The 13,180-nt window shown below is 35.4% G+C and overlaps 1 protein-coding gene across 1 annotated transcript in view; it reads right to left on the bottom strand.

The window, feature by feature from the left end:
• Positions 1-602: 602 nt before the first annotated feature.
• The window catches only part of Nek7 (NIMA related kinase 7), a 149,566-nt gene continuing 136,988 nt past the window's right edge, over positions 603-13,180 (bottom strand). The window contains exons 9-10 of the mRNA XM_008830256.3: positions 12,767-12,880; positions 603-2,954 (exon numbers count right to left, since the gene is read on the bottom strand). Coding sequence (XP_008828478.1) covers positions 2,844-2,954; positions 12,767-12,880 — 225 coding nt within the window. The 3' untranslated portion in view covers positions 603-2,843. The remainder of the gene's footprint in view (positions 2,955-12,766; positions 12,881-13,180) is intronic.

Raw genomic sequence — 13,180 nt, 5'->3', positions numbered from 1 at the left:
TAGGCTTCTTCAAATAAAGTTATGGAACAGTGTGAGAACTGTTTCTGTAGGTTAAATGCAACAACGGTAGGTTTGGGGGTGAATGGAGGGATACTCAAATTTTACAATACTCATTTTTTATTTTTATATATTTATATTAGGATATTGTACAGTTTTCAAAGCTAATAACAGAACTTTTTTGTATGTGTATTTAAAACATAACAAAATAAAAGTATTTCACAAAAGAAGTTCATATTACAGTACTATTGAAATATGAGGCAAAGAGTATGCGTTTGTGGATTATAAACAATACATTCATTTTAAAGAATAAACATTTCCTGTGAATAACATCATCTTAGCTATAATAAATATAGTAAATGTTAACAATAACATCGGAAGCAAAGAGATCCGGCAAAGGTGTTTTGTAATAGTCACTGTAGAGAACGGCTGCAGTATCTTATTAACGTAACATCATTGAACACTGGCGAGCACTTTATTCCTATAGGAATACTCCTCATTCACCAGCCCTCAACCTCGTCACACCAAACAAAGTCATCATACGTCTCCCCTGGGGTAATTGGTACCAAGGTTTAAATAAGGTTTAGAATCAGCTGTACCTTGTATTTAACCTGCCAGTCTAATCAATTCTAATGTTTAACTTCATATGAAGTTTACTCATAAGCAAAAGCATAAAGAGAACCTGTTATAGGTGATTGTAAGATTAGAACTTCTAATAAGTTCCATAACTTTTTGCAAATATCCCATTCAAATTTGGATTTGGTTTTACGCAGTGGTTTCTTTAGGAAAAAATATGATCAGCTGGATTGAAAATATATCTCAAAGGAAAAGTTTGCCCATATAGAAAATAATAATGCATATATCCCTGACCATTAAATTCTTCAGCTATTTGCCAGCTTTTTTTAAGGTAGATAATAAATTCACGAACAAAAGTTTAAATCATCACTTAAAAGTCACTGTGAGGGGTTAAGCTAATGAATTTTGGAAACAAATGGTCTTAAAGACTGCAAAAAAATGGGAGAGAGTATTTGTTCCAGGAAGAGGACATTTTGTGTCAGTCAATTCTATGAATGAACATAGTCACCAGAAGTAAATGTACTCACACCTCTGAGGGGATGTCTACTGATGCTCGGTGTGAGTGCTGAGTCAGTAAATGTGGGATGCATCCAGCACAGCCTTCATGAAAAAGAACAACTAGGTTTCCTTTGTCTATCCCAAGATAAAATTACCCTTTAGATATCACACATAAAAAAAAAAAAAGACCATTATTTTGAAAGTTTAAAAATTACTTGAAATTACTCAAATGAACACAGGAGCAATACTTTGTGAAGAAACAAAGCCAGGGATCTCTGTTCTCTGAACGAGGCCTTCACCTTTGTGGGACAATTCTGCCCAGGGTGCTATCACTGCACACGTAGTGCTCTGCAACAGTGACTACCACTCAGCCCTTCAGCTTCACAATTCTATGAGGAACCCAACTGCTACCAACATGAAGGTATTCAGGGAAAACATCTTGACAGCAGTGCTTACTAAACTCTCCACTTCCTTAACTAAATTAAGCTTTACCATCTCTGATATCTTCATGCACAAATACAGTACTTTGCTCCAAAGCCTCTCTACCGATATGTTATTCTCAGCAATTCTGGCTGCGGTAATAGCCAGTCTTCATGTCCTTAAACACAGTCTACAATTACAACCTTGTCAAATGACTCAGGATTATCAACATTCACAGGCACACTGTAACATACATCCTTTCTTCCTAACAACACAAGACTCATGCATAGAGTGGCCCAAATTTTAAAAAGTTTTAAAAAAGGTTTCAATCCAAGAAAAGTGTTGGCATACCAAATATCTTTTAAAAGGGAAATATGTTCTCAGAAAATCTGAAAAATTAATGGATAAAATGAACACACAATATAAATAAGAAAGTAACTTGAAGAATATAAAAAATTCTGAAGGGGATTGATCAAAACTTCAATAAAATCTATGAATAAAAACATATGCTTACATTATAGTGTACAATTATGAGTTAAAACGCATTTAGATTTATAAAGAAGTTGAAGTATAGTACTGTAAGATAATTCAAAGACTATTTTTCAAATGTACAAATAATAAAAACACACAAAGAAGCCTTGGGCAATGTGCAACTTTAAAATGACTATCACACCAGCCAAGCAAATCCTTAACCACTTGTTCAATGCATTCATTTATACTGTTTAAACGCAAAGAAAATATCAAAGATACTAAAACACAAGACTTTCAGTGTCTGACTCACATTTTGACCCCTACCTTTTCACATTTAATAGTTGTATTTTGAATGTATGAACTAAGACTTTTAAATGTTTCTCAAATAGTTTAGATCTACATTTATACGAATTACATTTGAAAGATATAATGCTAAGAACTAAAATACATACTTCAAACTTAATCACAGAAGTTCACAATTGTGTTCACTTCAATGGCCACAAATGACTTAAAAGCAAACAAGTCAAACAGGTATTTTTCCCCTCTCTGATGTGCTGCCAACATGTACCTTTTACATTTGGCACAGGCAGTCTATAAACACAGTTAGTCAACAGAAAACTCCAGGGAATTCTAAAACCTTTAGCCCCTAAAAGCTACCTGTTGCACTGCATTCTTAACATGCAATTTGAGTGTACCAAAGTTATTTTGGGTTTGCAAGGTGATTTAGACTGGTAGAAAATGAAGCTTATATGAAAAATGGTTAAGGATTCAAAGCTCATCAGCTCTGAAATAGTAATCTTAACATCCAGACAAAAACAGGGAGGTATGATTTGCACAGAATACTTTAAATTATTTTGGTTATGTCTTCATGATCTCACAGCTTAGCTGCTTGCGGTGCACGCATGCATCCTCTTTGCTACATCATAAACGTAGGTGATGTCTGGCCGCTTCTCTGGATCTGGGTTGATGCACATATTAACCAGCTGTCTTAGCTGAAACAAAAACAAAGGTAAACTTAAAACCAGCCTTCTCAATTTTTAAGAAAGCACTTCTGAATATTAATTACATATTTATATGGGAGGCACATTTCCTTACTGTCTTCTTACTAGAGATACACACATGGCTATGGTCAACAATTTTGCAATCACTTAAATGTTATAAGAAGTTTATTCACTAAAAGTATTAGTGTCAAGAAAGAAGCATTTTCACAATCAGAAGCTTTCTTTAGAATGGGTAATTTTTTGAGTTGATTAATCAGAATATGCCATTTACTAAGAGCAGCTGATTTTTTTTAACTTTTACAAAAACTTTATTGAGAATTTCGTATATGTATATAAGGTGTTTTGATCAAATCCATGCCTACTCCCTCCCCTCCAATATTCCCCCCTCTGAAGAGGTAACCCTAAAATCTTTTAAGGATTAGATACAAGCTCCCAAATACTTTTGACATTTTTTGGCAGTGGAATTTGTTGCTAACAGGCCCAAGGACATTTTGACTTTTAGCCGAGAAACTGGCTACATTTTTTTGGGGTCTTTTGACCTTAACTGCCTAGCCAATTCCTACCTCCTATTCTTATCACGCCATCCTCTGAAAGGGGTTAGTCAAATTGTCAATAGGGAATAGGGACACAGACCACTCTGGCTTCTTTCATGCTGAACAAGAACACAGAGTGAGGCAATTGGTGTACTCCTTCAGTGGGTCTATCTAAAAAACTCTCAAATTGCACAACTCTTATCTCTAATGGGAAAAGAAACACCTTGAATCATGAATAGGAGATGTGAAGGAGAAGTAAAGGCAAGAGTAATTAGCCTTACAAGTTCTAGACAGGGAACTGGAAAAAGAGTCAGAACAGGGCAATTTTCAAATGTTCATATGAGAGTCCATTGGAGTTTCTAGACAAGAGCTTCCAAAAGCATCCCTCTATTGGGTTCTAACCTATTTGCTATATAACAAACAAAATGTTATTCAATGCATTCTATATATTTGTACATGACAACATATGCAGTCTTTCTAACACCTCTTTACAGGTACTACTATTGCAATGTGATTTTTATGAAGTAGCAATGGTCTGAGGTCATAAAGACATAAAGACAGGACCTAGATGTGAACTGAAACAGTTTCACTTTAGACCAGGCCTATTAAGTACTGTTATTACTGTCAGAGGACAATTCTAACTTGGTCTGCAGGTTTCTCCATGACCACTGCTGCACAAGAGTGGGGTGGCTTTCCACACAATCAGGGGCAGACTGTAGGTTATTTGCTTTTCAGACTGTTAGCTTTAACACCGATCATTAGGTTCTAAAAATAATGAATCTGTATTCGTCTTTCGTATTTGTCTAGGAATTTGTAAGCTTGTGACGAGATACAGACCCACTTTTATTTTTAACAAGGCAAGTACTCTTCAGTGATGCCACAAACATGTTCAGATGAATATTGTGACTAGGATGATGGTTTTGTTCCAATTTTAAGTTGTTTCAAAAATGACTCTTTCAGGGGCTGGAGAGATGGCTCAGCAGTTAAGAACACTTGCTGTTCTTCCAGAAGGCCTGGATTCTATTCCCAGAACCCACATGGCAGCTAACAACTGTCCCTAACTCCAGTTCCAGAAGATCCAATGCCCTCTTCTGGCCTCCTCAGTTTTTGCATAACACAGAAGCACTTACACACATACAGGTAATAGATATAAAATAAAAATAACAAAAAAGAAATTTTTAAAAATATGACTTTCATGAAATTGGCAGTACTTCCTTCTAAACAAAATTTACTTGAATTTCAGCTTAGAACAATCTCACAATTTTGGATTATAAACATAAACACAGGGGCTGGGAGTGTACCTCAGTGATAGAGCACTCACCTAACATGCCCAAGGCCTACAGTTTGACCCCTACTTTGATCCTCAGGAGGAGAGTGGGGTTGAAACCCTTGTGCAGTGACCCCATAACAATATAAAATGATTCTAAGTGTCCTCTCAAAGTTAGACATTAAATGATAAAGATAATTATATTCGAGACCTCCCCCATGTTAGCTGTGTGTGTGTGTGTGTGTGTGTGTGTGTGTGTGTGTGTGTGGTTTTGGGGGCAAGATCTCACTAGATAGCACTGGCTGGTGTCAGACTTGCACAATCCTCCTGCCTCTGCTACCTGGGTGCTGAGATTACAGCTATGCTCCATTAATCTTATCTTTTAAAAAAAAGTGTCTATAGAAAAAAGTTGTTTTTGAAAGTCTTTTAATAACTACCCTTTATGTTAGGTTTTAATTTCTAAGACTATTATACAGCCAAAAGGTAAAAATATGTGTGTGTTTGAATTGAGACAGGTATCCAGTTATTACTTTAAGTAATAGAAATAATTCTATAATCAGTAGATATTACAGCACTAATAAAAGCAAGAACAAATAAAGAATTTCATGGTTTGCACTATCCTAGAAAATTTACTTCTCATGCTTTGCACCTGTTTGTAAAAATCTGTGTATTTCCTTGCTTTTACTATAATATGTTAAAAAGGAAGGCAAAATAAGGTGGGCACATGCAAGAGCCTTTACAAAGTCAAAGGAAACTGCTTAATTCCTGTGCTTCAAAGATAGCTAAAAAGCAAAACAGAAGCATTTAAATGAGCAAGAGTAAAATTAAAAATATAAAGATATGTTTATATTAAAGAGTAAAATTATCTTTGATAAAGTAAAAATGAAATGATTCTATGAGTGTTTTTAAAGGATTATGAAATTAATGTTTTCAGTTCAGTAGATAAAATATTAACATATTTTGACCTATACATTCCCAACACAATATCACAACACACAGCTTAACCAGAAATATTAAGGACAGTGTTAAGAGCCATTGTTCTCAGGGTGATAACCCAATTACATTTCAAGTTCAGTTGCATACGGGGTAATAACAGTAGGGCTCTTTGTGCAATATAGCTTTAGGTCACTACCACAATTCTCAATAGAATAATAAAGACTAATTCTATTGGCTCTGTTTCTTTATCACCCCTATCTTAATCCCTCTGAGACCAATTATGCTCTATCAGCCTCCCAGATATACCCAATTTCCATCTACCCAAGGACACATTTCAGTGCCCCAAAGTGGGTCTAATACATTAAAGCACACTATATTTTGGAGCTTTAGATATTTATACAAAATGACTAGGTACAGCTAGTTTGGACACCAAAGTGCCAGTAGTGATTGACTTGGGGGTAGAGGGAAAGGAGAAAAGAGAAAAGAAGGTAATCTTACATAGACATAAGGTAATGTAATGTCTATATTTCACAAGCAAAGATCATTCGGCTTCTTTACAAGTGAAAGTCTTACAGAAAGTGACATGGCTTTATAGGATCCCACAGGATATGTGAAATATAGGGCACCATTTTGGATTCATGTCTTCAAGGAACAAGTCCCGTGTCACTTCTGTAGCACAGGTGAACAAAGGGCCCGCTTCAATATATTTTTTAAACAAAATGGAACACTCAAAGCTTAAAGACCTAATCTTATAAAGCAACTTTTATTTGGTAAGGTAGCCAACTGATATAAGGTGAGAATATCCAACGTCCTAAAATAATTTTTACTAAGGAAAATCAAATGCTCATAGCTTGTGAGATAACCTAGCTGATAATTTTAGTAAATAATTGCATGGCTGTATGATAAGAACAATGTTTATCAACACATTTTTAAAGTAAATATTTTTATCTTACTTAGAATGCCTACATAATTCTAGATTGCAAAAACACTTGAATAAATGGACCTTAAAACAGTATTTGTTCTACATAATGTCATTATACCACATAATGCATTATTGAAACGACTATACTAGGAAGAGTTTTCCAACACCAATTTAAGTTACATTGGTTAATTTTTAGTAACAACTCTAGGGAATTTATAAAATCCTATTAAAATTTCAGAGTCTAGGATTTATACAATACATGTTTAGATTTTTAAATAAAACCTCAAAAACTTGAAAACCAATCTCAATCACACCTTATTTTTTCCTACACAAAGCAATTCTTTATATACCCCAAAGGTCATGTGTTTTGTCACTCACTTGACTGTTTCTAGATGCTTCCTTAAACATATTCTGATTTTTAAAAACAATCAAAAATATTTACAAATGTTAACATCCATCATAATTTTAAAGCTTTTATATAGCATTTTTCTTTCCTTAATAATGAACATTTGATAAATAATTATAAGTAAAATTATGACAAACTGTAGTGCTCTTTGGTCAGCATGTTAGGAATCAATACATCTGATATCTTACTGGAGCTATATGTACATTAAATAGTCTAATATGTGGGAATGACAGTTATCTTCCACACAGATTCCTCATTCCTTCCTTTTTATGTCACATGGTCCCTGAGTCATCACAAGTAGGAAGAGTCTTCTGAGTACTGGTCTGCTTTTTAACATAGCAAATGCCAGGGATTACAGAAAGTGTGGAAAGTGCAAGGGTTAAGGGCTAAGAAGTCTACCAAAATCATGAACCCCTGGATGGTGAACACCTGAGTGGTCCCTGAGGTTGGGAACTCCTGCAGCACAAGCAGGGCAGGCCATGAGCCCCCCAGAAGTCTGATCCTGCGTGCCACATACTGATCTCTACTTGCTCACATGTAAACTGGGAACAAAATCTCTGTCCTAATTTCTTTAATTAAAAAATGAAGATTGTTAATATTGACTAAAGAAAGTAGTAATTTAAAAAGTTGGAAAAATCCAGTATTAGCTTTATCAAAGTCATATAAAACCATATAATCTATAAATAAAATTTGTCTGAAATCAGTTTCATTCAATCAAAAATTTATTACTATTGCTATTTATATAAACAACCACAGGAAAAAAACACTACACTTTATAATTCTTGTATTTATATTTTAAATATTCAAAAAAAAATCAGGACTTCCCAAAATGAAAGAGATACTCCCAATTTTTATACTTTTGAGTGAGGCATCACTCAAAAGTGACGCTGGTCCAGGGAAGGATGGAAAGGAAAGAAAGGGAAAAACAGAAACATTCTCCTGCCTTCTATTTTTCTAATGTGCCAAAAGAGAAAAAAGAAAGAATGAGGAAAAAAAGAAATAAAGAAAAGCACCCTGTTCTAATGAAGAAGACAGAAATAGCAGGGTGGAGTGAGAGCACAGGTGCACAAGCATGGCGAGAGGGCGTGCACAGGTGTTTACTTCCTATTCTCTGCCTGGATCTGGTCTTCAGGTTGATTATTTAAGGGTATTTTTTATATGAGACATAGTCCAAAGAAAAGCTTTGAATAGAAACAAAACTTTTGTATCTGTGGCCTAAAGGCTTGAGAACCACAGGGTCTACCAACATTTAATAAAAATGAGACTATATAATATGGAATCTAAATGATGAGTCAGTTCTGATTCACGAATCATAATGTTTTTTTCAGTTCTAAAAGGCAATGGGACTTAGTAAACCAGCAAGTTTTCAAACTATAACTCAAAGACATACAATTACAAACATAGTACTTTTAGATTCTCTCTTATTTATAATAAATTTAAAATTACTGAGCCTGCAAATGGCCTGAAATCCCAGTTACTTGGGAGACTAAGACAGGAGACTCACAGGTTGAAAGCCAGCCTAAGCTGCAGTATGAGTTTAAGGCCAGCCTACCCCAACTTTATCTCAAATCAAAAAGTAAAAAGAGGGTGCAGAATATAGCTTGGTGTAAGAGTGCTTGTTTGACATGCATGAGGCCCTAGGATCAATGCCCAGTATTGACAAAAACAAAATGACACAGCAAATAACATCTGACATAGCAAATAATTCAGATCCGCTATTGTAACACAGTCCACTTCATTAAAAAAGTTTTAATTATCTTTCCAAGGTTTTATAGGTGCTTAATTTTTTTTTACACAAGGCATTGTTTTAGAGTCTTCAATTTACTATCACCCTTACTCCATTTTCTAGAATTTTCCATCCTTATTCCTACTTTTTTCACTTTTGCTTGCAAACCCTGAACTTGACTTTTCAGAACTTTCTTCACTATCTATCTGTTCAAACTTTCTTTTTTTTTTTTCTATTGAGTCTGAAGAGATGATTTACTGAACAAATACATAATTGTGCTGACCATTCCAGTATCTAGAGATTACACACAGGGACTAAAGGATAACAGTGTCTCATTTCCTGATAAATGCCTCCTGGACATTTCAGAGATGATGATGTTCCTGTAAAGAATGAAAGAAAGATGCACATAGGGAATAATATTAATGAAGGAAAACGACCACAGCCCCTGGCATGCTTTCTGAGCAGTTCTTTGCCTCACTAGACATCTTTTGAGAAGTTTCTCTTGTTCAGTTGTCATTGACTGGGCTACACACTGCTTTTAAAGCTATTCTTTTAATCTCAGTCTTTTACTTCCTCATTCTTTTAATCAATCTAGGACCCAACTGTTAAAATATCAGGCCCTAGAAATCTGGAAAAATGCTTGCCCATGTGAGGGGAGGTGCACATCCAAGTGGCAGCTACCATGTGTGTGACCGTCAAGGACAGATGTAGGGAGGGGGCCAGGGAAAGCCATATAGGAAGTGGAGGCCACTATGAACCAAAAGAGGATAGGAAATTTTCCTGGAAAAGAGGAAAGAGCATCTTTTAAAATATGAAAATCTTGAACTTCTAGCAGAACTCACATTGGTAGACTGAAGGGAAAGAAGGGTATAGTGTGTCCATGGTCATTAAGTCTTGAAGACAAGCCCAGGTCGGACTTATAAGTCCTTATATATAGCAAACATTCAAAGTGCTTGCTTTGTCATTACCCATAAGACAACTTAAACTGAGAGCTAGCCAAGAGAAGGCATCTGTTTTCAACTCAAAATTTTTAAGTACCGTAATTCTCTACTTAGATAGGGATGGTCTTATTACTAGAAAAGGAAAGAATATGGAACTCCAAAAAATATGTCAAAATAAAATCATCATAATATATAGCTTCTGATATCCTTTGTATGTAGCTGAAACTCAAATACCATCATTCAAAAGGAAAGACTTGACATATATATTTCTATTTCTAAACCATACTGGCTTCTCATTTTTTTAAATTATTTTTATTTTATGTGTATGTGTGTATTGTCTGCATGTAAGTAAGTGCACCCATGTCATGCAATGCCCTCAGAGGGCAGAAGAGGCTGTCAGATCCCCTGGAATGGAGTTATAGACATTTATTAGCTACCTTGTGGGTGCTGGGATTTGAACCCGGGTCTTTTGTAAGAACAGTCAGTGTTCTTAACCACTGAGCCATCTCTCCAGCCCCTCATTTTTGGTTTTTAATAATAAATTGTACTTATGTATTAGGGTATAACATAGGAAAAAATTGCCATTTTTTAAAAATTCTGAGTTCTTTTAAGTTTAAATAGAATGATTATATTTGGAAGTAAGTCTTGCAGATTTCCCTTTGATGCCTATCACCTGAGGCTGGCTGGCAAGTGCAGCTACAGCTGGTATTCTCATGCTTCCTTTGAGTCCTGGGGGAGGGGAGGCAAGAATCTTAAAAATTTAGTAGTACCCAGAGTAAGTCTGGCAAGCTCTCAACATATTGGGCAAATTTATTTGTTTTTATTTTTTATTTTATTTTTTTAAAGTAGATTGGTCCTGAGTTAAAAGTTCAGTGATGAAAATGTCTGCATGTCTCTTTTCATTCCTCCATATTTCTCTCTATTAACAAATTAAATGCCATTGGATTTCTGAAATATTTAAATAGCATTCTTTATAAACAAGCATTTAAGGTATCATTATGGTAGCACTAAATCTATGATTTTGTTGCTACAACCAATCCTGAATAATTAACTAACAGAGTTCCTATTTAAGGAGAGAAAATATTCATTAGCATATCTACATTTCAAAGTCTAGTTTTAAAGAATTCTTGTACATAACCAATTAAATTAAAGGAACACTGTATATAGACTGCATATTTTCCAAATTCACTTCTTAAGAATTATTTTTCATGTTTACCTAGATATTACAGCCTCCTATTTAATCAGGGCATGACAAGAGATTTTGCTAATGTGAGGGACTGCACTCTTTCAGAAGGTACACCACAGAATGTGTTTTGCTTTATAGAGCTTTCAAAACTGGTAACTATACAGAGTGAAGTAAAAAGTGGAATCTATTTTCCTTCCCAAACTTGAAGACCTTCTATCTGGGCCAGACTTTGATATTTGCCCCTTGGCTGAGAATCCGCATATCCAACTTCACACTTAGCTGCAGTGAAGTAGCCCTGCAGGCAGGCTGACTTCAACGAACCACTAGTGGTATCATCATTAAAATCCTGCTGAAGGTCACCATGGTAACCGCCTGCTGAGGCTTCACTGCTGCACTCCGCATCTCCTAATCAGCTACCATGTGAAATGCAAATTCAGACAGTCTGAAAATTAGTCAAGAAGAATAGGGGATGAGGATGCAGATATGTGAAATATTCATGTGCTTCATGGAAAAAAGAAGACAGCATGAATGACACAACAAAGAGAGGCCTCTGACATCCTCGCTATCATTCAGCATTATTGTTCACACCCTACTGTATTTCTAGGCTTATAGTTCTGAAGTTGGTTTTGTGAAATGCCGTATTTATAGTCAATACCCAAAATAGTCATTAAAAATGGCTAACATAGAGCATTAACACCAAATAAAGGGTATATTCTAATTATCTAAATACAAAAGCTATGATGCAAAAAAGCTAGGCATCATTTGTTATCAGAATCAACACTATTAGAAGAAAATATACTTGTAGTCTAGGAACACAAATGCTCTACATATGGTATGCAAAAATTTTAGAGATATTTATTATTCAAGTTACATGTACTCAAACTTCCTTGCATATAATGATAAGACTGGATGTTGTTCATTTCACAATGGAAACGATGACAAGATTACCTAATAAATGAATGCTGGAACTGTTCTATATTTTTCCTTTGCTCCTTTCCATTTTCCTGGGGCAAAAAAATCTGTTGCTCATGAGGCAAGATGTCCTAATGACAGACAGTACTTCCCTGGGTAGGTCCCAGATGGGGGAACGTCAAAAAGTCTTTGTGAACACACCTCAGCTGACCCAAGAACACTAAGCTGCTGCTCCCTCCTTAAATGCTGGTGCAACCATGACGCATTAGGATAAAATGGAAGATACTGTTTAATGAAAACCTGAATGTTGGGTAAATGCCAAAACAACTCATTCCAGTGAGTTAGTAAAGCAAGCAGGAATTCAGATCTTAAAGTCTTTGAAAATTATCAGTCCTGTCCAATACATTTTATAACAGGTCTACAATGGTAACCTTAAAACTCTTACCCCAAAGGAATCTGACCACCATAGCCATTGAGGGGGAGAGAGGATAGGTATTGTCAAAGGAGAAAGGGTAAAGAAGAAAGTTCAGAGACAGGTGGTTAAGAGATGCAGAGTTCAAATTCTGGAAAATATGGATGGGAGGGAAGATCTGCCAAAGTAGGTTTTAATTGTTTTATTGCCTATGATGGTGGGACTGAGGAGTCAGCCTGTCTGTCACAAGATGCCAATGGACTAGACGTGGATCTGAGCATCAGCTCTGCTTTCTCTGGGATCAGACCATGGTAAAGCCAGCCAGGCTTCTCTCAGCAGACACAGGAAGAGGCCAGTTTCACACGCCCTGCTGTGCTGTGTTCCACTCCTCCTTATCAACTGCAGAGTTAACCATGTAACAGCAAGTCTGGGAGAAAACAATGGCCAGGGTTCCTTCTGCCACTGTACTACTCATATGCATTTCTGAAGAAAGTAAAATTCCTTAGTAAGATGTAGTTAACAAATGAACAAGAGACAAATGTTTGAACTAAAAGTGACTTACTTCTTCTGAATAGTGATCTGAAGGAAGAGGTGGGTAGTCACACTGTTCTATCTTCTTACACAGTGAGTATAAATTCATTTTGTCACCATAAAATGGACTCTGTAATGCAGCCATCTGTAAAATGCTCACAATGAAACTGAGATAGTTACAGAGCACCTTTAAAGGTGGTTACATCAAGTCTATTACACTTGGGTAAAAAATAATCACCAATACATTAAATAAAATAACATTAGATGAGCACTTGATTTTTATAAATATTGCTTTCTGAGAATTATTTATTGTGTCAAAAATCTTACATTAATTTTTGTTTACTTTTCTGCAGCATTTAAAATTCCCTAAAACAGAGAAATATTTAGCATACTTCTTTAGACACAATATAAAATATTAAGAAACAGAAGATATAATAACTTAAAA

The sequence above is a fragment of the Nannospalax galili genome, unplaced genomic scaffold, assembly GCF_000622305.1.
Source record: "Nannospalax galili isolate Female #2095 unplaced genomic scaffold, S.galili_v1.0 scaffold113, whole genome shotgun sequence".
NCBI lineage: Eukaryota > Metazoa > Chordata > Mammalia > Rodentia > Spalacidae > Nannospalax > Nannospalax galili.
This window is presented reverse-complemented; position numbering and strand designations above follow the sequence as displayed.